The 26,736-nt window shown below is 39.8% G+C and overlaps 1 protein-coding gene across 2 annotated transcripts in view; it reads right to left on the reverse strand.

Annotated features, from left to right (window-relative positions):
• aopep (aminopeptidase O (putative)) overlaps positions 1 to 26,736 on the reverse strand; it is a 79,292-nt gene that overhangs the window by 3,903 nt on the left and 48,653 nt on the right. For both annotated transcript variants that reach the window (XM_053625047.1, XM_053625046.1), the window contains exons 14-16: positions 9,388 to 9,504; positions 441 to 527; positions 169 to 325 (exon numbers count right to left, since the gene is read on the reverse strand). In XM_053625047.1, coding sequence (XP_053481022.1) covers positions 185 to 325; positions 441 to 527; positions 9,388 to 9,504 — 345 coding nt within the window. In that variant the 3' untranslated portion in view covers positions 169 to 184. The remainder of the gene's footprint in view (positions 1 to 168; positions 326 to 440; positions 528 to 9,387; positions 9,505 to 26,736) is intronic.

Raw genomic sequence — 26,736 nt, forward strand, 5'->3', positions numbered from 1 at the left:
CCTTTTTAACAGATATGATCTCATTCAATTGTGTATGTTCTCAAACCAATGTAATTGTTAAGTGTACATCACAGCAGTTGCTACTGGTTAAAGGTCAGGAAACGAAACATTAGAAGGAAAGGGGTAATGGGCACAAGCTGGAGTTGAAAGGTTGAAAAAGAACCGTACCTGCTCCTTTCCTGAATTAGAGGATCATTTCCTCCACAATCTTGCGTGCTGATTGGTCCATATCATCTTTGATGGCTGACAGGCAGTGTCGCGCTAAAGCCTGTTGTTGGCCGTCTTCCTGCAGCATCAGTTCGCCATACAGATATACACCCATAGCCTACAGCACACCACACACATGTACATAATGTATGCATGTACATCAATGATGTCTGTATTCTAGTTCACTAGTCATTATAAGGCTTCAAAAGCTGAGTGTATGAGTCATGACGTACCTGATCATGAATGAGAAAGTGTTCAACATCTCTATATGCAGCTGTATATTTATGCTTGACCACCAGCTCACACCAGCGATGTTTCACCTACAGATGCACAAACGTACAGTCAGCAACAACAGCAAAACACCTTACACGCATATTCAAAATCACATGGTTTGTGTGTCCTGATCAGTTTAAATGGGCACTCTTTCTTTTGTGTGTGTGTGTGTGTGTGTGTGTGTGTGTCCCTTTTGGTGTATGAAAGAGAGCTCTGTTAGCTGTGCTGCTTGGAGAGATCACAGACTGGCTCTGTCCCTTTCCTCATTCTCATTCCTATTCTCATTCTCTCTCATTTCCCTGTCCCTAGAAGCCTGGTCAGCTCTCTGACCTCACAAAATCCTCCCCCATACACCACCTGACCCACTACCTCTCACATTCCACACTGAAGCTGCTTTTTCCCTACTTCTAGACTCACCCCTCTGCTCAGCAAGAGCAAGAGCTCTAACAAGAGATAAAAGCATGACCAGAAATTGACAAATCTGTCTTACGTTATTCCTGATTTCCTTTTCCCCCACTACTGAGCCTTAAAAGCATTCAACAGTATAACTCAACCAAAGATGCATTTACATACAGTATGTCCATTTTATTTGTTTAATTGTCCACTTATCCACTCAGCTAGACAAACAAGACACAATTGAATTCTAACCTAAAATTTCCCAGGATCTCAGCATCACATCGTTTGATATGACTGAACACCTTTCTTCATGCATAGTACATCAGGACATGCATACCTTTCAGTTCAATATCCTTAATTAATTCAAACAGAATACTTTAAATGTTGGCATATATACACACCTGACAGAACAGACACAAATACATTTTTGAAAAAACAACAACTTATGAGTAGGTTATATACCTGGAACAATTTATGAAACACCCCAATGTTTCGTTTACCCTAATCTCCTAACGGATGCATCAGTGCTGTAAACAAACCACAAGTCTAAGGGGAATTAACAAACACTTCTGTGAAATACATAAGAAATCAATTAAACTCTATGTTTACATTGCAAATAAACTGACATCTTAGCAAGTGAAAATATCTTGAATATAGTCAAATCTAGAAATAATCTTACATTTCCTATTAAGATTACAATAAACCACATGCACAGTTTTGTTTTATTGCCAGATGATGTTTCTCATTTTAAGCATTTGTTTTTAGAAAGAAGCAAAATTGTGTTAGTAGAATAAGCAAATCTAAAGATTGAAATGAGTAAAAGCATCTAAAGACATTAGATTAGATATGAAGATATTTGATTTTATATGAATCGCACAATAAGAAATTCTATACATTTACCTATATTCAAGATATTTTCACTTGCTAAGATATCATTTTTTGGGATGCAGGAATTTCTGGTTAATATTAGCAATGTAGACTGTGTTTGTCTGCTGCAATAAATCCTTCAGGAAAGTGCATGATTAGTAACCAGGATGACTTATTACCATCTTGCGCCAGTGTTGGAAAGCTGGACGAAACTGGATAACCGCTTTGGTAAAACCTTCTCTCATTAATGTTGCCGTAATGTAAATGTAGTTTTGCTTTCAGTTATTCAGGCTTGTCTTTTAAATGTTTCCTGACTGAGTTCTGAAACTGCTAGTTAGACTTCCATTATTATAAGCGAGTTTCAAGAAAGCAGGTCTTCTGTTCTTTGCTCAGTACAGGTCAACAAAATTATTACCTGTGGTAACTTCATATACACTGCAGATATGCTGGACAAAGATTAGGTGGAAAAACGCTGCAGTATTCCGTTTCATAAATTTCCCAATGAAATGAAACAGCATCCGATGTTCTCTTATCTCTTAAACTTCTTTGGCAATGGTATAATATAACCTCTTAAAGTGTGTTCAGAGAAGTGTTAAGATGCAAGGCTGTAGTGTCTAAGCTGTGTGTGTACTGTCTATGACCTGTTTATGACGTGTGTGTGTGTGTGTGTGTGTGTGTGTGTGTGTGTGTGTGTGTGTTTGGATTTACCATCCCACCTGCTCTCTCCTGGGCTGCTCTACTGTGGAGTGGCATCGTGCTGATAACTTCTACTTCCGGTCTACTGCTGATTTACCTCCACAATCATACACACATACATTAACCTGCTGGAGGTCAGCCAGCTCCCTCATCCTTCTATAATCCCTCTCTCTCTATCCATGTTCACAACAGTCCTTTTTCCCTCTATACATTTTTGGCTGGCTTTAACTGTCTGAATTGATAGATCACATTGGCAAAGTTATGTATTCTGGAAGCAAATTTGAATTAAATGACAGCAACATCATCTCTTGCACTGCCTGTTCGATTCGGTGAGTTTTTGCACATTTATGGTGTGTATATCTTTTCGTTCCTGGTACGGATAAAGAACAAACGCACAGATATTTCTACTAATTGTGTGCATATTCATATTCAAGCAGTTTGGAACCGCTAGGGTTAAGAAAGCGTGCTATAAGTGCAGACCATTTACCATTATCGTGTGTGTGTGTGTGTGTGTGTGTGTGTGTGTTTGAAATGTGGGTAAATAAATCGGAAGGAAGGAAGTGTGTGAAAGAGCATGAAGTTGTCAAGTGGAGTTTAATGATTAATGAGCGGCGAGGGTGACAGAGTGTTTAGCTTTATGCTGAAGGTGTGAAGTAACTCTGGAAGATGTTAGGAAATGGAATCACTGCACATCTTCCACTCTTATACACACACGTATATACACTACCGGTCAAAAGTTTGGAGACACTCGACTGAAATGTTTCTCATCATCTTAAAAAGCTTTTGGTCTGAAGGTGTATGATTAAATGTTTGAAATCAGTGTTGTAGACAAAAATATCAGTGTGCCAAGATATTCATTTCTTTAGAAAACTAACATTTTATTTACAAAAAAATATATATTTTTAAATGGATGACTTGAAACGAAATATTCCGAAAAGCAGCCATTAAGTGTCCAGCGTAGGTGGGAACTCCTTTAATACAGTTTAAAAAGCATCTCGGGGGAATTCCTCAAGAACTCGGTTGAAGAAATTTCAAGAATACATTTCTGGAAATTCTAGGTAAAAAGGGCATCTACTTTGAAGATGCTAAAAGATTAAATAATTATTTTGATTTATTTAGAATTATTTATCACAACATAATTACCATAGTTCCATTTGTGTTACTCCAGAGTTTAAATGACTTTATTATTATTTTAAAATGTGGGGGAAAGAAATAAAAATAAAGAATGAGTGTGTCTAAACCTTTGTCCGTAGTGTTTGTGTGCATATATGCATATATATATATATATATATATATATATATATATATATATATATATATATATATATATCTCTCACATCACTGAGTGTGTAGGAGAGCAGCAGTAAAAGCACTTTTAAAGCTGGACTGCATACAAAGACTGAGAGCAGGCAGAGTCATTTCCTAGAGAAAACACCCAGCTGTAATTATCAGGACACATCCACCAGGCACACAGGGAGTAACACACAAACTGCATGCCTCTGTGTGTGTGTGTGTGTGTGTGTGTCTAGACACTGGGAGTAAAAGGAAAAAAAATAAAACAGGAAAGTGAGAAAAAGAATGGTTAACTCCTACTATCCTGACTCGATGATACTGACAAGTACAACACTCAGAAGAAAAAAGGTGGAGAGAGAGAAAGAGTGAGAGAGAAATTCTGTGCTTTCACTCTGATTACTTCCTCTCACCAGGTCTGTCCAATCACTTCAGCATAAACATAGACAGAGAGGACCGTGCTTTGCTAAGCCGTGTCTAGGACAGAGAAGACGATGCATTAGCATCGTGTACACGACCATTTGGAGTGAAAAATTGTGGAATGCCTGTGTAATTACTTAGTTTCCTCTGAGAGAGAAAGAGGAGGGGGGAGGGGGGGGGGGCCAGGCAGCTGTTGTGCCTGGGGGCTCTCCCCAGCAATGTAACTCTGAGATGTGCTGCAACTGTCAGGGGTGACAGAGGAGACACATGCACACACCACACTTACTATCACCTAGGTACAGGTACAACGTCCCATGCCACTTGCATTAGGAATTTTTCTTACCTTTTTTTAAAGTCCCAGTTTGCTAAAACTGTTCTTTAAAACTGTGCCAGGCTTTAGTTTAAGATCATCATTTCATTTCATTTTAGTAGAAATATGTGTGCGCATTTGTAACAGAATAAACCAAGCAATGTTATCTAAACGATGTTTAACAAAAGACTCACAAGTGGCTCAACAGAAAAGCGTTCATCTTATCGTCAGAAGTTAACAAGTTTGAATACGGACACTGCTGTGGCCTTTCGTTCACGGCGACACTATACACTAGGCTCGAGGGTATTTGATTTCGTATATGCGGAAGAAGGCAAATAGCGCTTTCCTGAGAGTGTGTCATGCTGCCCTGTGATGCAGCGTGAGCGGCGGTTACAATACAACAAGCAGGTGTTGGTCTGACATGATCATGATCAATAAAATACTACATTCTGCAAAATGTGTTTTCGACTTTCTTGGAAACATGCAAAAATGCTCCTGGGACCTTTCCATACCATTTGATAAAAGCAAAACATTTATTAAAAAAAAAAGACAGGTTATGTTTTTTTAGTTATTTGACGCACTTAGCAAACTCTGGTTTCTTCCCTCAGTAAAAAGACATGCGTTGTAGGCTGATTGGCATCTCTAAATTGTCTGTTGTTGTGTGTGTGCGCCCTGTGATGGGTTGGCACCCTGTCCAGTGTGTCCTCCGCCTCGTGCCTCGAGTCCCTTGGGATAGGCTCCAGGCACCCCGTGACTCTGTGTAGGATAAGCAGGACAGAAGATGGATGGATGGACACATGTAGCTAATGAACCTGTGGTCACTCAGTACCCCAACAAAGTTCAGCTCCCATTGAAACAGTCCGCCATCTACAGAAGCACTTTGCTTTGTTTCTCTACCTGTGCGAATGAAAGAAATACTTTTTTCATCTTCTTGTAGTTGTGCACATTTTAAAAATCCCTAATCAATAAGCTGATTTTTTTAAATCAGTAATTTGCTCAAAACACTGGTTTGGAAAAAGCAAGCACGGGACGTGATAAATGGAGCAACAATTGAAAAAAATCTCTTGCAATTAAGAGATTAGCTGATAGGAAAGGTCACAGACTGGTTTTCTGTCATGTGCGTGTGCACGTACGCGCGCGCACAGTGTATCCAGTGGATTTCTGAGGCTCTTTGGCGTGGCTCATATCAAATGCTCTTTTCCTGGCCGGGCTGACCGAGTGAACTTTGAGACTGGTCTTTGAAAGCAGCTGTGGGACAATGCGGTCTGTGTCCCTGACCAACAGATGGTACTCAAGCACAAGCACGCACGCAAAGAGAACAGTCCGCATGAAACAACACGCCATCAGGCTAAAGCCCCACACCTCACCCCATACTCACATGCCACGCACTGCATTCCTGGGAGTAAAGGTTCTGAGAGGTGTGTAAACATCTGTGGGAATCTCAAGCACAGTCCAAAGACTCCATCATGTGTAAAAGAAATTGGGCTCAATAAAACAACAAGGATTTCATTTGTCAGGAGAATGAAAACTTGCCTGAGGGAAGACTGCCCAAACTCAAAACCACACAGCGACCCAGCTTTAAGTTGTGCCATAACCCTTTAACCTTCAGCTCACCTTATCACAAAGCATCACATTGAAAGCTATGCCTGGCTGCCTGGGTAATCTACACAAGATTTACAGCCAATTCAAAACACAACATACTGCCCTGCAGCATAGTACAACTGCATCTGCTTCATGTTGAGACGTTTTGGGTTATTGAACAGATCACATTCACAAACTATACAACATCAAGGAAATGAATCTCATTTTTCTGTGCATACATTTTTTTTGTCTCATAATTTCCCTCGCCGCATGATGGGATGCTCAGTACTGACTACATGTTCCTAAAATGCTGGGTGTTGGAAAGTTTGCAGGAATGGCTCGATATTAGTGTCAATATGAAAAAAAAAAGTATGATTTGAGCGCTGAGCACCACCCTGCCCTTGAAGCTAATAAAGTCCATGCTAAAAGCTTACATTACCTCAGCGTGGCAATAAATGGCAGGCTGGAAAATTATGTCTGCTGGAAAGAGAACAGCTATCACGCAGAAGAAGCAGGGTGGGAGGGAAGGAAGGAGGGAGGGAGGGAAAAAGGCAGAATGGGAGAAGGAAGGATGAGAGGAGACAGTGAGAGGGGGAGTGGTAGTAATAACCCAATTTATTTTTAGAGAGCCTTTTGTTTTTCCTGGAAGGTTCGGCTGAAAATCTGCCCATGGGCTCCAGGCTGAAACGAGCCATGGAAGTCTGGGACTCACTGTGCTTACCACGTCCTATCACTTTCCATCTGTTAGCCTTCTAAAAGTGCTCCATTACAAAAAAAAACCGGGCTGGTGGCTTACTGCTGATCTGCCAGATTTCTCTCCCATGAAGAAGCTGGCCTGCTCTGAATGGAGCAGAATCACAGAGTGGCCTAACTGGCTGCAGGGAAGTGTAACCGAATGGCAGATTAAATACTAGAAAGATTAGGGTGCCTTCTACAGTCACTTCCAGAATTACTGTAGTTTTGTTAAAAAAAAACAAACCCACAATAATGCGGCTGTGGTTCAGGTGGTAGAGCGGGTTGTCCACTAATTGTAGGGTTGGCGGTTCGATTCCCGGCCCACGTCTCCACATGCCGAAGTGTCCTTGGGCAAGACACTGAACCCCAAGTTGCTCCTTTGCATGGAATCTCTACTACCATTGGTGTGTGAATGGGTGAATGAGACACAGTGTAAAGCACTTTGGAACCACTAAGGTTAAAATAAAAGCGCTATATAAGTGCAGACCATTTAAAAAAAAAAAAAGATAGATTATATATATATATATATATATATATATATATATATATATATATATATATATATATATATAAGGATTATTTATTTTCTTAAAATAAATGGATTTCGGTAAAAGCGTCTCATATTTTCAGTACGACACTGAGCTAATTAACCACAAAGACAATCATTCTGGTGCGATCGTGCTAGAGAACAGTCCAAAGCGCAGATCACTGGTGGAGATTCGTATTGCCTGAAATGGAAATGTTGTTTTTCCAAGACGTATCTGTGAAATATGCTCTTGCGCTGAAGTCAGCTGCTGGTTTTGCTGCTGTTGTTTAAACAAAAATGGAATGATTTTATGTTTATATAGTGATGTCTATCTTTCAAATGAATTACACGAGGTTGGGGTCTGAAAAGTATTTATGGCTAGTGAGAGTATCAATCTCAGTACACGAATAACTTCACTAAATAGTGATCTAAAAAGATAAGGCATTGTTTGTTTGGTTTTTTTTTTCCTTGTTATTTGAGAACATAAAGGTGGCACTGTGAGCTTATACGCAGCACTACCACGAGCTGCGTAGCAAAAGCAGGTGGCAATATTTCAGACGGCCAAAGATGGACTTTTTCTTTTTTTTGCTTTCACTTGAGTTGAAGGCAGGAAAGCTTTCAGACTGTGAGCTGAGGCTGTATGTTGTGAAGCTGCTCAAACTCGGAAGGCCTCATTATGCTGGGTTACGCTGCACGTGAGGCAGAGGAGTAATGGGATTAAATCAAATGAATGTGATTAAGGCGACGCCTTCGCTTGCTCAGCTTGCAGTTTGTGGGATGATGTAGCATATGTAGCAGTCAATTGCTCGGCACAAGCACCATGCCTGAGAGAAGACCAAAAATGAATGTCTTGTCATTTTTTGACCATTAAAATATTTTGGCGAATAATAAATGATTTATTGCATATAATGCCCATGAAATGACTAAAAATGCACTCCACCTCCACACCTTTATCCTTGCTTAAAAAGATCAGAATTTAGGAACATGAATGTGCAATTTATAAACACACCCAAGATCTTCTGCCATCCCAAATAGCTAGCTGAGTAGGTCTTAAACATTTTGGAGCCAAAGACCCCCTTAACTGTAAAATCAATTTGACACACCCCCTCAGTACAGATTTACATAATGAACATAATCCAGCTATTAGTATTTAGTAAGTTTTAGGTTTATTGTTCAAATGTGTACTGCCTATTTATCTGAGCACTAGAGCTCAAGAATGTTTTTTTTTTTTACTTTATTTTAGTCACATTAGGTTCAAGTTATAAATATAAATGTATATTTATAAATACAAAATCGTTGATAATGGTGAATTGTGATATCCCATGATTAAATAAATTCTATTCTATATATATATATATATATATATATATATATATATATATATATATATATATATATATATATATATATATATATATATATATAAAAATCACAGCCCCCCTGGCTATGCAGGTAACTGATAGTCAACTAGCTCAGTGTGACACGCGTGGGGTTTTAGTGTCTGAGTTTGAGTTCATACTGTCATGTTCCCTGCTGTTTAGTCACCAAATCTGTCAAAAGATACCATAATAACTATAATCATCATGAACATTAACTACATCATGAACATTAAAGGCTAAAAGCTTCTGGGTGCCATATCATGCTCTAATATCAGATGTGTTAGGTGCAAAGCCACAGTGCCTGATTCATACAACATACAATTCATACAGTCAGTTAAACAAGAGGGGTTCAGTTCCATTCAGTTTTACTTGTGCTATATATCCCTTTGCACGACAGACGTTGTCACAAAACAGCGTTATGGAATTCATGATGTAGATCTAGATCTAGCAAGCCGGAGATGACAAATGTAAGTGAAGGAATTCTTGAGTTATATATTTATATATTCTTTCCTTTTTGTTGATTATACCCAATGTGAATCTCTATGCAGTGCCAGTCTGCACAACAGGGGAGCGCTGATGTAATAGGAAGTATAAAGGAAAGCTGGTGTCAGATGTGGTGTTTCTCCGTGTGTGTGTGTGGGTGTGTGTGTTTGTTTGTTTGTTTTTGTGTGTGTGTGTGTGTGTGTGTGTGTGTGTGTGTGTGTTACCTCAGCATCCTGGTTCCGCAGTTTGTATGTCGCTTGCAGCAGGCTGAGACAGTACACACTAAGCTCTGTCTCTTCTAGCAGGTATTCCAACAGCAGGACCAACTGCCACGGATTCAACTGAAACAGCACAAAAAAAGCAAAAAAATTATTTACCAAAATTTCATCACCTGTTATTACCTTGCTACAATCTCCACCTAAGTATTGCATTTTAATCAAATCGGTTTTACCACAAACTGTAATGTAACTACTCAAATATACAAAAAAAAAAAATCCTTTACACAGCTAAAATTACTTCAAAAATACAAAGATTTCACACAATTTCCTCCAGGTCTTATGAGCTCCATACTGCTGAAATCATAGACTTTAATGAAAACAACACCAAAAAAAATGACTCAGCCATCATAAGCCCTAAATGGCATTAAAGCCTAATCCGACTGAGCCTCGTGGCATTAGCAAAAAAGTTACCCAGGAGATGTTCCTTTCCACTTTGAAGAGAATTAGAAAGCGGTGTGTGTGAGAAAGAGACAGGAAGTTGGATGGCTGTTCCATAGCCGCAGTGAAATGAAAGCAAGTTGAGGGGGGAAAATAACAGGTTTATGTAAAAAGAGCCAATCTGTGAAACAGGAAAAATCTTATTTCTGGCCTCTTCTTGAAATGCAAAGCTGGCATAATGGCTTATGAATTAGAGACAGGAGATGCGGAATCTAAGCGCAGCTAAGAAATGCGTCATGCATTGCACTGACTTTAAATTAGAGAGAGCAGGTCTTATAATATTGGTGAAAACATCTACGTCTATGAGAGATTGAAATTGTCTCATGTGGCATTATCTTGCAGAGATACTAAAGAAAAATTGGTTTAAAAAAAAAAAAACCCAAGAGAAGTGAGTCTCATTGAACCTGGGTAAAATCTTACCAGCACGAGAAATAGGACCACACGGGGTGGAGGGGGGTGTTAGAGGGGGAAGGGAGAATGAAGCCAGCTGACTGATGTGGAAGGAGATGGAGGAAACAGAATGTACAGAGAACAAGGCAGGGATAAATAGGAACATGCAGACTGAGAGAGAGAGACTGATGTGGTGGGAGATGGGTGGTGGCAGGCCTGCTATTATTACCCCATTATCACATCAGGATCTGTACAGCACTGATGCACAGCCTCCTCCCTCTTCATGCCACTTCCCTTTCTCTCCACGGCCAAGTCCAGCTCTCTCACAAAACACAACCACAGACACGTTTACCTTTATAAATCTGGCAGATATTTGTATCCAAAGTGAATTTGACTTCAGACGAGACACAATTCAAATGTACAGCTGAACAATACAGGGTTAAACTTACAATCTTCCGATTACTAATTCTGAACCTTAATGACTTTAAACTAGAACTTCTGGGACCTTCTACTGACTTCAATCCAAATTCTTCTGCACCGGACAATGTCACTTCAGCAAAATGCATTATCCAAACAAAAAATTTTCATCTCTACAATCAGAAACACACCTCATCCAGCTCATCCTCTCCTGAACACAATTCTGCAGAAAATCCTTCCCTAAAATGGTTAGGAAATGTTGGGTTGCACCCCGCCTAAGTCAAAAATGTGCTATATTTGTCTGCATTACTGAAAGAGGGAAGTATTTTACCGTTACTAAGGCCATTTGAGGACTCACAAACGTGCCACATGGACAAAAGCCTCTCAATGTGTCAGTGCAAGTCACATAAAACCAAAATTACAGTAACCTGACCATGAGAGACTTATTAATGTAGCCTTCTTTTGAGGAATAGTCACAGGGTCCTTTCATCCCTGTGAAGACTTAATTCGAGTACGTCTTCTTAGTCTCCACGTCTTATTGCCAACGTTAAGCAGCATTCCCAGGGCCACCCATGCCCATCGGATCTGCCGCCTTTGAAAGATGAGACGAATTTAAAGTCATAAAAAGAAGGGAGTATAGAGAGAGTGCCTCCTCCACACTCAATTGGCCTCAGGGAAAGGCAACTGAACCCTTCCCACCTTGAGGATCAAACAAGCCGGACTGTTGCCCGATTTTGATAAATCTCAATTTCAGTTCAGGGAGATGAGAAATGACAGCAGAGATTATTGGAGATCCTGGAGAAAATGCACTCGCGCAATTCATCAGCGAGTATAAAAGCCACGGGTTTTCATCATCACCAGTCTGCAGTACCGAGATCCGGGGAGGAGCTTTTCTACTCAGTGGTGATCTTTCAAAGGGTTTTTGCAGTCTTGGGTTTAGTTTTAAGGAGAAAAGTCGGCTGGTGGGTGTTAATAGCATGTGGGATTTTAGTGCTTCACTGTGTGTGACATGAGGATGAGGATGAGGCTGACTATTGAAGAACAAAAGGTCTGACTATGAAGTCACATGACAAAGAGGAGTCCTACGAGCAGGAACCCAAAGTGTGCACTTCAACGGGCCAGCACAAACATGCATACACACTCAAAGCAATAAGCCAAGGAAAAAAGATTATATTGAGCAAGAACTTTGAGAAGATTATGGATAAATACTCCTTAACTGTACACACTCAAACTATGTCCACATGCATATACTTGCTGTAAAAATACATGACTTGATCAGCAAAACCACATAAAAACACACCCTTACCAAGCTAGCATGGTCAAAATGTATAAGCGCACAGCATGCGGTACTGAAATCCACTGAAACCAACCACTCTGCACGTGTAGATGGTCAAAACCAAGCCTATGTTTGCTTTTCCGCGGACTTTTTTCATTCCTCCCCACATGAAAGGCCGTGCTCATGCCACGCTCATTAAAGCAACGGAAAAGTGAGCAGCATGCAAATAAAAACGCTTAATGAAAAATGATGGACTTTTCAACTCGTTTATTCTGGCTGACTCCCCTGGCAGACACACCATGTTCTTTGTTAAAATGCTTGTGATGATCAAGCTAAGTGCTGATTAATTTCTCCAACCAACTTTGATGATGTCTCTCTCAAGCCAAACGGTGATACAGAACGGAGCAAGAGAAGCTGTTGTCAATTCATCTTGTGTCTGATTACTCCTGTCTGGAAGGTGGGGGCGGCTGATCCTCGCAGGCAATGTGGCAAGTAAAAAAAGGCAGGGTGACTCACTGTGCCGAGCTTATGTTTCTGCTTGTGGAAAGTAAAAGAGAATGACACAATCTCAAACACATTGAGCCACACCCTGCCACTTACCCACATGCCACAAGCATATCATCATTGGGATTCAGTTAGAACATTACAACAATAAAGACTGCCTAGATGTTCTTCGCAAATGCCTTCAAAGATTCCGTCACAAAGTCTAGCGCTAAGATAAAGACCGCAAACTATAATTCACACATTTCCATTGCATCTTCTGTTCAATGAGAGTAGAGACCTTTTATCTAACGAAAATACATCAGAGCCACATGGATGAGGAGAAGGGGGGGGTTTCTCTCATGCAGCCCATTTTAAAATCGTAAATGCATGGAGGAGTTTCTGTCATCCTTTATCAACTGAAGCGTGTTTGAACGGCTGATTGAAAATGGCAAACTTGGGGAATTCTTCCCATGTAGTATATATCTGGAACAATAGTTTTCTGACATGCCGGCGTAGGTTTGGTCGAAATGACTGACAGTTGTGCGTGCAATAACTCAGGAAATCAATGACATGCTCTGCAAAAACAGGAAAAATAACAAAGACGCCAGTACTCATTCTTCCACCTTTTGTCTACTCACTTAGTGTAGTATAATGCACGTGTGTGTTTCTTCTACATGTCATCATGTCACTATATATTACTATTCAGGTCATGACTGACTAATCATTAAAGTTCAAAATGGCTGTTTGAAAGCAACAAGATGTAACTATATTGGATTTGGACATCATTTCTTTCAAATTATTTGTGGGATTTGGACAAATGTTCTCAGAGTTCAAAGCTCTAGTTTTGTTTTTCAGCACCCAGCAGCAAGAACGCATCGGTTATACGAAAGCGGTGTAAAGTTTAGTTTATTGAAACAAAAAAAAAAAATAATAATAATTCAGGAATGCACCGATAGATGAAGAAACTCCTAAAGAGTTTAAGCATAATTGTAAAAAGTAAATTTGGCTTCGAGAGGTTTGGGATTGGCCATAGTGGGACACTCCATTTGGCACACACACTACAGTATGTAGCAGGCCACCACTAGGAGACTAACACTCAGAGACTCTTCTTATGATTGGTCCAGACCATTTAGTTCGGATTATTAATGTCCAGTTATCAAATGGTATGACAGTCCTTTGTTTGAGTCCTTTGATTAGATTGTGTTCACCAGTGATCTGATGATGGCCGTCATTGTCACTACAAGGTAAAAGGAATGACGAGTTATATTCAGTCTCCAGATGTTTGTGGAAGTTTGGACAGTTGATATTTAAGCTATAGGCAGGTTTGGATACAATACTGGGTGCTGTCTGGACCAGGTCAGTCTGGCAATTGTTAGATAATGTTCAAAATTATACACCTGGAGAAAACTAACATTCATAATGTTACATTAAACATTACATTAAACCTAATGACAGCGGACATATTCCGTATGGACAAGCTGAAAAGCTGTAGCAGTATCTTGGTTTTACCAGCTTCCACTGTCTAAATTAAGCCACATTTAGACCACTTGATGTGTGACTTTTGGCTCGGTTCACATCCCCAATATGGGATTAGTGTACTGTAGAAGTGTGAGTAAAGTCAGCTGTTCAATAGCGCGTCGACTCGGACTCTTTCTGGGACTCACACATCCTGTCTTTGTTCATTTCTGTCGCAACATCAAATCATCAAACTGAAATTGTGTGCATTTGGTGCACATGGAAAACACATCTGATCATTTCTCATTTTCTCATTTCTCATTTCAATTTCTCATTGTACAAGTTACAACAGAAACAAGAAGAACATTAGAAGCAACGTCAAAGAACTGAAACTTTTATATCATTTGGAAAGAATTAGTGATCACGCGAGATGACCGTGACTTGTCCTCACACAGTGAGTTGTGTTACATGTAAGTAGCGTAAAGCTGTTCTGAACTTGAAGAACACAAATGCATTGATGAAAATAGAAAACGGCGCCAAGCTCTGATCGTAAAACCGACACTAAATGCCAGTGCCAATGTTAGGAACTCGTCTGGCGCTCCAATGTGAACAGTTCGCAGACGGCTTTTGAAGGCTTTCCTTTTGTACATGAACAGATTCTGTCCGCATCCTTGGAAACGAAGCCCTTACCCTTTTTGAAAAGCTCATCCTTCGTTTCTTTTGAGCTATCTTTCTCTCTGCAGAGGGTCAGGGTTGTAGAACCCATGTCTCTTGTCTCCCATTTCCCCTTGCGAAAGAGACAAAGTCATAGTGACATTATTAAACAGGATAGCGTGATTTCTGTGGCGATTTTCCCGCACCAATGAGTTTTATTTGGTCTGACCAGTCTCGTAAAACATGTGCAGCCCTGCACATAAAGCCCCGGCTTGGGTTACACTAATTTCTCACTCTTCCTCTTTCTTTTTTTGTCTTTGTTGGATTTTTTTTCCCACCGTTGCCCTCGAGGCCAGACCTAAGAATGAGTCAATCCATCTCCCACAGAAAGTATTATGGGACAGCAACCCGATATGGCTACTGCATGACATCAAACAGGAATGAATTCATCGGTGCAGGTGGAGCGTTCCTTTCGATTTCAGTCAAGTCTTACCAATACACCAGCTTCTCTGTGTGTCACATGGGCATGTGGGACTTTACTGATAAATTATATATCAAATGTGGGTGGGATTGCCCTTTACATCATCATCACTGCCTGATGTGTTCTACTGATGTGTTCTAAAGAGCCCTAACAGTCTTGATAAAAAGCCTAGCTTGGGTTTTACTAGAGCCTGTAAACAGATTGGATCTGTTCTTGCTGCTTTATGTTCAAGGTAAAAACACCTCAGTAAAATTCTGAGAAATTGATGGAAAGAGTCACAGACTGTTCCTGTACAGTTAAGCTAAGACATGTTGATCCTTTACCCCATTGACCGTGAAAGTGCCCCGTCTGCCTTGTCGTGCCACTGCTGTTTGCAGCCCGCAGGTCTGTTCTAAAGGTAAGAGGGAGGGCTGGATCCATACCGGTCCATAATCAGGTCGGCCGCACCAGACAGCACGTCGATGGGATGTCACTTAGTGAAACAGCTCCGATCTGATTTAAAAACATTTGCCCATGTGTGCAGAGAAGGAAAAAGACAAGGTGCTCCAGTGGAGAGAAATGAAGGCTAATGGAGGTGGTCATTAGGGGTTCAAAAAACACAAGTAAAACAGCCAAATGCTTTTTGATGCCATGAGTGAGCCGAAGGCTTCTACTGACATCTATATACACACAACATGATATAGCATGAGCCAGAATTATGTGAGCATTCAATCACTCTGTCGTGAACGTTGATGCTTCATTAGAAGCGATTCTAACAACAGGCTGAAATGAACTTCGGAAAGTGTACGTGCTATTTCAGAAAAGTAGAATGATCTTAGCTGTCCAGTAAACAACAACGGGTGGGGTGGAGAGTAAAAAGCAAAGATTAATAGGTTAAAGTGAACATTTTGTTGTCTGTTTAAGTACAATGGTGGCACACTGGTACAATGGTGGCTTCATATGAGAAAGATTAAATGGACTCGGACCAACGAATTTGAAATTACTGGCTATTATTGGGCTTTTTTTTTTTTTTTTTTTTTTTTTTAAAAAAAAGGTTTTTGAGCTTTAATCAGTTTCTTTAAAATGGAATGCATCCAGTGGGCATCCAGTTTCCTTTCAGAAAATAACATTTCCAAATTACCATGGTTCAACCTCTCCAAAGCCATTTTCGGGAAGTTTGTTTCAGAAGGAAGCATAGGTCAGGTTTCAGCCCAGACTGGCTTATGCAGGATACTTGTTGTTTGAAACTGAATGTGCCCTTTTATCACTTTTAGAGCACAGTGAGTGTAAAACCTAAATAGTCATTAAAGGTATGTCTGATTAATCAGACCTGGCTTTCCACAAGTTAATTGCATGGCCTGTCTTCATAACCCCATAATCAAGCAGAATGCTAGTCTACATCTAAACAAGCTACTCCCTCATATAGCCTCTTTGCAATATCAAACACTGTCTCTAATGAAGATGAACAGACACAATATATGCTCAAATGTGAGCACATCTGAACTGTATGCCACAACATACTTTTTTCTGTCCCAATGACCAATTACAGTACATTAACTGCATTAACAGACACGGCTTCAAACCAGAAACAGACCTCCAATTTTCATAAATGGAATCTATGATTTGCCCAAACCACAGATTAAGCTTCCAGAGCCTTCCAGATCCTGTATCCTGTCTAAAAGCCTCAGCCTGTAGAGCTAAAAGCAGAGCAATCAAGAAGCCTCTCTGTGAAACGTCCTGCAGCTGAGAAAACAAACAGCACAGATATATAAGCACCAGATAATACACACGACAGATCCGTTAAGTCTACCTCCAGCTGTTCTAACTAGTAACATTATAATGACCTTGAATAATGTGACACAGCTGATTTTAGGTTGCTGCGATAGCCGGCAATGGAAACAAGCACCAAGATATCATTAACGTAATCATATTAATCATTTGTGTTTATCCTGAATCATACTGGTGACATGCAGATAACAGAATGGCGGTGTTTAACTGTATCACACCACACACGTCACGCTAGGGAAGTTTAATTAATTTCTGTCAATCAATACCTCGCCATGGACCACAGCCTGAGTGCGTGGCTCTCAAAGACATCTTTTATCCTCTTGAGGAGAGCAGCAAAGTAAGCAAGAGAGAGAGAGAGAGAGAGAGAGAGAGAGAGAGAGAGAGAGGGAGAGAAATGTAGCTCTTAATGCACAATGACAACAGCACATAAAGGCCAGTTTTCATGGCACAAAAGGGGCATTTTGTGTCTAATATCACCAAAGCGGCTGACAAACACAAACAGCACGGAGATGAGCTTTGAGAGAAGTGTTGCTGCAGCAAGACTAGCTTAAAGTGAAGGACGTTCAAAGCAGGACAGTTGGGTTGCAGGTGCTCAGAACACACAAAAAAAACCCCCCAAAAAAACCAGCACAGACGTGCGAGTGTGTCTCTTAAATTATGATGGACTGGTGAACACGTAGGGGACGGACGTACAGAGGATATCAAAGGAACAGAGATATATTCTGCAAGGGACACCTGTTGAAAGTAGCTTTGATAATACCTGCTTAAAAGAGCATCAAAAAGACGGTGACATGTTTACTTACTAAGCGACTACGCATAAGCAGAGGCGAATAATCTGAAACAGAGCAGAGCCAAACGGAACCGGTACACATATCAGGGTCAGTGCCAAAGGAATTTCAGATCCGCAGCTCTGGATGTCATCAAAAGAGTTATTTACAGATGGCTTTTCAAGTTCTCAAGATGCTCTCCTGCTTTTACACACTAACACACTGGGCCCGTGGTCACGCTCACACAGGTTCAGGTTGTCGTTCATATTAAACTGCATTTAATCAAGCCGATTAATCTTGTCGCAGACATCAGCAGTAATCTGAATAACATGAAGTGTGATTTAAAAAAAACCCAAAATCACCTAATTTAGAACCGAGTAGGAATAACGTGGATTTTTGACAAAAGTGATATAAATCAATATTCCCTACTTACTTTGCCAGAGAAAAATACGTGTCTACCACCACTGAGACTTCAATATTGCCCAAGAATATATAGACGGTCATTTGTAATTCACCGTCCTTATCTTTGACATGTTTTTCATAAACCAGCGCATGAAAAAAAAAAATGTTGCTTGAATGTCCTCAAGCTCAAGTCAGGGTACATTGGCAAGATAGGGGCACAATCTAAATAAACATACCCCCCCCCTCCCCCCTCAAACAGGCCTCAGAGATAGTATCAGTCTCTGCTAAAGGCCTACTCTGGTCTGCCTGGCTGTCACCTCATTACACCCTAGCATGACGTATTGTGAAAATGAGTTGCAGTGCTTTGAAGACGCGTTGCAGATGGACTGCCGTTTCTTTAACCCTGCCCCTGAACCCGCATTAGGTCCAGGTCTGACAGAGGTATGCGGGATGGACTCAGCCCAGATCTCTCTCTCTCTCTCTCTCTCTCTCATATTCCCTCCCTCCTGCCGCCACACTTGGCTGAACCTCCAAGCCAAAACAACACCGAGAACAAAGGTAAAAGTGTGAAACTTAAACAAACACAGGCACAGTAAAACAAGACCTTCACTCACTCTGACACACACACACACTTAATGTACACATGGAACAGGCTGACATCCAAGAACACATAATGAGTTCATGAATTAACATGGAAAACATGTAACAGGCAGATGGTGAAGAGAGTTTCCGGTTATGGCCAGGCTTTAATACCTGTAATACCTATGCGACTCTCTGGAGGTTCCTCCAGTCTCGGAAGCTGGGATGAACATTAAATCATACATCGTCAAATTGTTTTCTTATTATACGAGAGAACAAGCGGTTATTCTCTAAGGAGATTAGAGGAGCTGTACAGGCAGTGCACAAAGACTCATCCGCACGCAGTCACTGAGCCGCACGGCAGAGCGTCCCACTGAGAACCCTCTAACAAACAAACTGTAAATTCCACTTCACTTTGACCGACTCTGCCCTGTTAGCCGACAGGGGCACTTCTTTAACTTGTTCACCGGCGAGATGACTAAATGCTCAAACTAAAAGATAAACAATAAACTAAATGAACTGATTTTCTCCTTAGTGTGCTTCAATAAGCTCATACTAAATGAGCAGCATTCAAGTTCATACAAGAATGAATTCTAGTTTCACCCAGAGCCCTCATGATGAACTTCAACTCCTTTCTTTTTCATGTGCTTGTGCTAGTGCCAGTGTAAGGTTACAGAAAGAAGAAGGGACAAGTAGGAGGAAGGAAAGAGAGATAGTGGTAGAACAACACACTTTGGGGCATCTACAGTATCTCTGATCTCTTTCATCGTGCCATTCTGAACTCACAGCCTGTTCAGCAGGTACTTACTGACCTTTATCCTTCACAGTTCAGTCAAATCTGAGGGTAAAGTAAGCGTATGCAAATTCCACCATCAGTTTTCTTTTCGATCCATTTCATCTTTGGCATATCTGTACGATCAAATGTGTGGTCACAATGCATGAAAGTGTTAACAACCTGAAAAAAATGCTTGATTTACAGTATGATTAATATATTTAACGAGGATAGTAAGTGGAGTATGAACAATGAAATTAATAAATAATGATAATCAGAAATGCACACTAAACTATAGGTAATGGGGTTTATGTTCCACAACTGCCTTCATTTGCAGCAGCCTCAGACAAAAGCACCTCTAACTGAGCTTCACTCTTTGTTTCCTTGTTTTTTTCCCCACAAAATTGTGATAGCTGAATCCTAAACTGGGGTGTTAGGTAGGTATACGACATGTACATAAGGGACCAGCAGGTGGGAGCTCGTGTCCACGCAGCTGAAGTTGAATCAATAACTGGGCTCGAATCGTAGCTTGTTTCAATGATGTATGACCGCTGCGTGAATCAGACACAGATGCATTTGTGCGTCATTCTGTGGCTCAAATCTGCACTCGTTTCTACGCAACTCTGATGAATGAGAGCTGGTGCTGGGTTATGTGTGGTCAGGAGCTCTTTAATACATTACAAAAGAATTAACTATTGCTGTGCTGACCTCAAATCGTACGTGATTTATTTGATATTCACATTCACTGTTAGAAAAAAATGGGTTCTTTACAAGTTTATAGGATGCTTAACAGTAGCTTAATAAAGGACCTTTTTATGAAATGGAACCCACTATGTTATAGGGTTCTAAGCTGAATCGTAAATGGTTTATCCACTGAGACAAGCACATTAGAAGAACACTTTAGGGTACAGGGAACCTTAACATGAAATTTATAATTGGAATACACTGAAAGTGGAATAACCATCTCAATTTGTGTATGTGCACACACATTTATTGTGTTTTTTTCCTCTATGCTCTTTTTGTGTGCAGACACTGCTGATTACAGTCATCCATCCATCCATCCATCCATCCCAGAATCCAGTGAATGAGCCGTCCTGCAATTTCTGCGTGGACCAGCAATGTACTCTCTTTCGGACCCCTGTGCATTTTAGACCCAAGTAGAGTGCTGCCCAACCAATCTGATAAAAGGCTGTTTTTTCCTGGTCCACTGCCAAAAGGCCTAAAATTCATAATGCCATTTTTATCCAGTACAATCTTTGTGCTGTGGATTTCTACCCTGCTATTTTAAACAGTTCAATCAATGAGGTGTTATCGGAAGGCTTGTTTTATAAGTTGATAAAGGCTGTTGCGATGGGTCCAATATTTCCAAATTTAATAACCGCACAGTTTCCACCATAATAAAAATATGACAAGTTGGAGTATAAAAGCTGCATCGGATATCTGAGTTCCAGTGGCGAATGCTGGTTATAGGGGAAGCACAGCTTATATTTATGTTTAGATTTATATGTTTTTAAATATATACATTTCATTCTCTCTTGATAAGTATGAGCATCAAAAAGGTTTTCTAAAATCAACATTAGCAGTTTCTTCTATCTCGTTGCCAAAAACCAGCTAAGCTACGAGCTGAAGGTCGTGGCAACTAGCTAGCTAGACCTATAAAACAACAAATTTCAGACATGAATGCAAATAATCAAACAGAACTTTAGAAATACAATGCATTTACAATACTTACAAATTACACAGATCAAATACTAGTGTATAAAACTGTTTTCAATTAAGCTACTCAACTAACCACTACTGCACCTCCGAGCGATTCAGACTTGTGCCAATATATTTAAGTTTGAGATGTCAGTGATGTGAGATGTTAGGGATTCATTGCAGTTGGTTACATGGTTCCATCGCTTTGAGAGCTCTCCTAATTCCAATATGAAGAAGCTGTGTAACTGTAAATTCGATTGATCTGAGAGTAAACTGGGGTGTTATGTAGGTATATCACAGGGACCAGCAGGTGGGAACTTGCGTCCACGCAGCTGAAGTTGATTCATTAACTGTTCTCAAACCACAGCTTGTCTTAATGATGTGTAACAGTTTCAGGAATCAGATGCAGATTCATTTGTGCATCATTCTGTGCATCAAGCTGTGCAAGCAATGAGCACACTGTCCAATAAACAACGAGATATTTTTTTCTATGCAATACCCACCCGTCCCATTCACCCCCAGAGACGCACGGCTTCCGGGCGAGACTCAAAATGACATATTAAAAGCCTGTTGTTCAAGGAGTGTTAATCTTTCTTCCCATTAAGACGCACTGTACTTGCAACTGCAATAGGATCCCAGAGAAGCTCCGAGTTTCTATCAGCGCTGTGTCGGGGGCTTCAAAGAAAACTTTCACTGTTCACTGAAAACAGTCTGCATTTACACTTTCTTTTAAACAGGCATATCTTAATTTACATAGATTTTTTAAAACATATTTCTTTCTCCTGTTGGAACAGTTCATTAACAAGGGTACAAATGCAGCAGGGGGCTGTTAAACTTTGGTTTTTATGTCATTAGCCAAGTTGTCAGGCTTTTGAGCGATCACCACCACCCTCCTTGGCACTTCAGCAGGAGCGATCCACAATCTGACCATATGTTTATACTTCAACTGTGAAAAAAAGCTACAAAAGAAGTTTTTTGTGTTAACTGTAATATGGGCCTTGATTTCAAGGTCCAACCACACCACTAATAAATGTAATTATCAAAGCGTGAACTCTACATTCACATTTACCGAATGCTCTGTGCGTTGGCTCTGTATGTAGGTCCCTGATTCCTTAATTAAAAAGAGTTATCATGGTAAGTAATAACGGAGGACTGTGCTGTGTCTCTGAACAAAACAGTCAGATTTAGCACCTTTTCAAGTTTACTGAGAAAGAGCTACAGTTGCTCCTACTTAAATCACACCCAGAGTGGAATAGCATTTCTACAACAATAACAATTTTCCCCCTTGACAGGGAAGTACCTCAGCTCAAACAGTTCCAAATTGATTGATCCCCGCAACAATGGGGAAAGAAAACCCTTCTGAAAAGTCGCATTTATTAGATTCATGTGTTTCCCTCAATAATCCATAGCTCTTTCAGCCCCGGTGGTACCAGGCGCTTACATTAAAGTGATGGCCATCAATGCTGTTGGCTTTACAAGTTTATCCCCACAGACCCTCCAAGATGGAGAGGGAGGTGTGGTGGTGGAGGAGGAGGAGGAGAGCACAGAGCAAGTTTAATAGCATCAGAGTCGTCTGTGGGAGTCGCCGTCTCTTTCGCTCATTACCGAAAAACACAGCCCTCACTCTCTCCATCTGACAGATGTTTTCAAGTTGTGCTTAGCAGAGAAAAAAATGATGGCTGAGTTCACAGAGCGTAGGGGTTTTTTTGGGGTTTTTTTTTATGTGGGAGCATTGATTTCATTTCCCCACCAGACAAGGCCCTTCACAGGGGCTAGACATCAGGGAAAAACAGCAATTTGATTGACCACTATGGGCTACTGCACATTTATGAGGGAGCACTTACTCACAAATTGCTACTTTACTCAAAACCAGCTGGAGTTTCGGTGTTGAACGGTGGTGGGGTGAAGGGGGAAGGGCTGGGGAGCGTCATGCATAATCAGTTAATGCTGTATGTGACTGTATATTTCCTGGCTGATGCCTTATCCATTTGCGCAAGCAAGACAAACACAGATGGGATTAAATGACACAGATCTTGATTCATTTATTTTTTTCTTCTTTCTTTTATCTCTTTCAGGAAAGCACTCGCATTAAAAGCTGCCTAAATCTCCAGCCGGAGTCCTCTGAGAACATTCTGAAAAAAGCTCAGGCGTTGAAAGAGCGAGCCAGAGTGGTCAGATTGCTGATGTGAGCCATTAAAGAATAGTGATTGGAATTGGACACCATACACCACACAGAGAAGATACCAGACTAGTTTGGGTTTCTGTCTCTCAGTATCAGCTTGGCTATATCCTTCAAGTGCCTCTTTAACCTGTAACTTACACTACAATACAACATACTGTCTATACACTTACACCTCACAGGCATACACATGACTGCAAGTGGATTTATGGGAAGTATTGACAAATAAGTATGTACTTTTTAAAGTGGACAGAGAGGTCCACAGAGATGTCCAATTTTACTCAACATCTGTTATGAGAATAGAGGACTGTATTTATTCAGCCAATATCAGTCATTATGAGATCATTACATTTAACACCATTAGAACCATATATTACTCTTCATATATAAATAAACAAATACTGTGTGAACAGGATGTTCAGATATTACTCTTTCATATGAACATGAACAGCTCAAAATCTCAGTTTTAAATAATGTATTTGTGAAGTGATAAATAATGAAAATAATATTTATGATTTTCGACATAAATATGGCTAGACAGAGAAAGAATCAAAGAGAAAGAATCAGTAGAAAGCATGCAATCTTGCTTTGCTTTTTTTTTGTAACATATTAGTCATATCGGATCATTCTTAAATGTAGTAAACTATGATGTGCTTGTGGTTCTCTAGTGAGTGAATCCATCTAAAGTAATATATTTCATGTATTTCCTCCGACTTATGACCACAGGGATCATATCCACCATGGCTAAACAAACACGCACACACGGGCTGGGAATCTCTAGGTACCTATTAGATTCCGATTCAGGGTGCAAAAATACACTATGTGCATGTTGATTTTCAGTTTCTATAGCCTGCATTACGATTCATTTATTCCATTATGAACACTTTTAAAACGTGATGATATTAACATCCATCCTGAATGACACGTTTCCATTCAGGCTGCCAGAATGAATCTTTCAGTTTAAATCCTTTTAGTATTATAAGATTAATTTAGATTTGAAGATCAAATTGAAAAAAAAAAGAAAATAAATAAATAAATAAAACGTATTTGAACATAACATGACTTTGGCTGATTAAATGATTGCGTGTTGCCTAAAATCTCTTTTATGTGAGGAATGTGGAGTGTAACATGCATGTAATGTGTGTGTGCATAATAAAAAGCACATGTCTTCATGGCATAATCTCTCCAGCAGTTTTCCTTTCAGCAGCTCCTGCCCTTCACATGATCCACATGATGGACCATTCTTACATAAAGTCACACAAACTCCCACATACACTGAAAACACTCAACGTACCTCATGCAAGGAAGTCACAGTCATTGGCAAAGTGTCCAGTTTTTCACACTTGTGTGTGTGTGTGTGTGTGTCAGTGCACGAGTACCTCTCTCATTTCAGAACTGTGGATATATCATATGCATGCTCTATCCAACCCCCCCCACGCCCTCTGCCCAAGTCCAGAAAGTTCAAGTAATGGAAGAATAATATGCAAATCAAAAACACACTACTGGTATGTTGTACTCTCTCACACACACACACACATATACACATGTATATATATACACACACACACACACACACACACACACACACACATATACATATATATATATATATATATATATATATATATATATATATATATATATATATATATATACACACACACACACACACACACACACTTACACACATACACACACACACACATACACATATACACAGATCCTATACATTCATGCTCCAGTCTAGTAACAGAGGGAGTGAGATTCTAGACCAGTCAACTCTCCTTTTAAACACACACACACACAGAGAATATAACTACAGTATCCAATTCGGTGCACTTGTATCTCCGTGATGCTTTGGAGGGGAGCACGAGGGGCCCGTACGTCCATTTCCTCTCCTCTTTATAAATCAGATTTCCGCTCTCAGACAAGGGGGAAAACAGATATGAGGCAGAGATGAGGAGAGGAAAACAGATTTACTGGATATACATTCCTGCAGCAAAAGGGCAGCACGAGACAAACAACCAAAATATACACAACATACAGTATACAAACATAGCGTCAAATACCATGCCTCGCAAACGACATCTCAGGCAGAACAACTGCAATCTGCAACCAATGACTAAAGCGCCATGAAATGGGAGCTTCCGAAATTCAGCAGGTCTGTTCGCAAGCCTCCATCAGCCCTGTGTGTCAGATTCCATACTCTTGACTATTCCAGACAATTTTGAGTAACAATACTAAGCTGACTTTTGTGTTCACACTGAGAAATACAAATATATATTATTCATGTACTATAATTACACAGATGTATTATGTTTGCAGAACAAATGAAGTGTAATGGACACGTTTTATAATAAACTGGGATTTAGATGTTGGGTGGCAACACCAAAGGAATAATACAGTTTAACTGTGTTATAGAGTTGAAATCATAGGGAAAATTTCAATACTGTATGTTTTCAGAAATTAAATTTCACTAACTACAATTAGTTTTTAGTTTTCCTTGTTTGTCAGTCTTTACAAAATGATATTAATATACAAAATATAAATTTATAAAACTGTTTAAACCAGCTAAATGAACACATTTTGCTTTAATGGCCAAATGTATATACTAGGTGTGTAACCCATAGTTGCAGAACTCCTGAACTTCTACATAATCAATCTCAGGAATCAAAAGCTTTCTATCTAATGTTAGCTAAAGTAAGCTAGGGAATCTTTTAAAACAACAACAACTTTCCCAAATCAAGAAACTGACAGCAATAGCCAACTAATAATGTTTTACCGTATTTACTTTAGTTTCGAGTTTGTTGTATTCCAGAAAGAACAGAAAAGTCTGTTAGACACACAATCAGAGTCAATCTACTACGATGCTGGGACGCAGTGCTGCTGGGAGTCAAAATGATGTCCTTTAGGTAGCATTTCATTATAATGCCTGCATAATTTTCTGGGAAGAGTTCTTTTTTTTTTTTTTTTTTTAAGTCCTGTGGGATTCCAGACCCGATGCACATCTCTAGTCTCAACCAGATGTCCTGTGAACCTTACTAGCAAGCGTTCTAAAAACAAACGAAACAAAAAAGGAATACTGCACCTACAGTACTATGTATGTGTATCTCTATTTGTATTGATTTAGAATCCACTGTTTAATCTGAATAATACATTTGCGTTCATCATGTTACATCCATAGTATATACACTGCAGGTAAAAAAAAAATTACCTTGATTGAATGGACAAAACCGAAATAACAAGCAACGACGTGCTCGTTAATTAATCTTAAAATTTTAAGTGTTAATCAAACACACATTATAATGAAACATACACACTGTTCTGTTAATGTCTGGAGACTGAACTGAACACAATCTGACTCTACTGTTTATACCAAGTGCTTTTATTAACCTTATTTTTTCCCTCATAATGCTTTATACTCATATTTAACAAGCCTTTAATGTATTAACTCACTAAAAAGTATGTTCTATTCTTTAGTCCTTAGTAAATACTAAAAAATATATATTTTAACTGGGTAAAGTATATGTACACACC

The sequence above is a fragment of the Ictalurus furcatus genome, chromosome 5 (assembly GCF_023375685.1).
Source record: "Ictalurus furcatus strain D&B chromosome 5, Billie_1.0, whole genome shotgun sequence".
Lineage (NCBI taxonomy): Eukaryota > Metazoa > Chordata > Actinopteri > Siluriformes > Ictaluridae > Ictalurus > Ictalurus furcatus.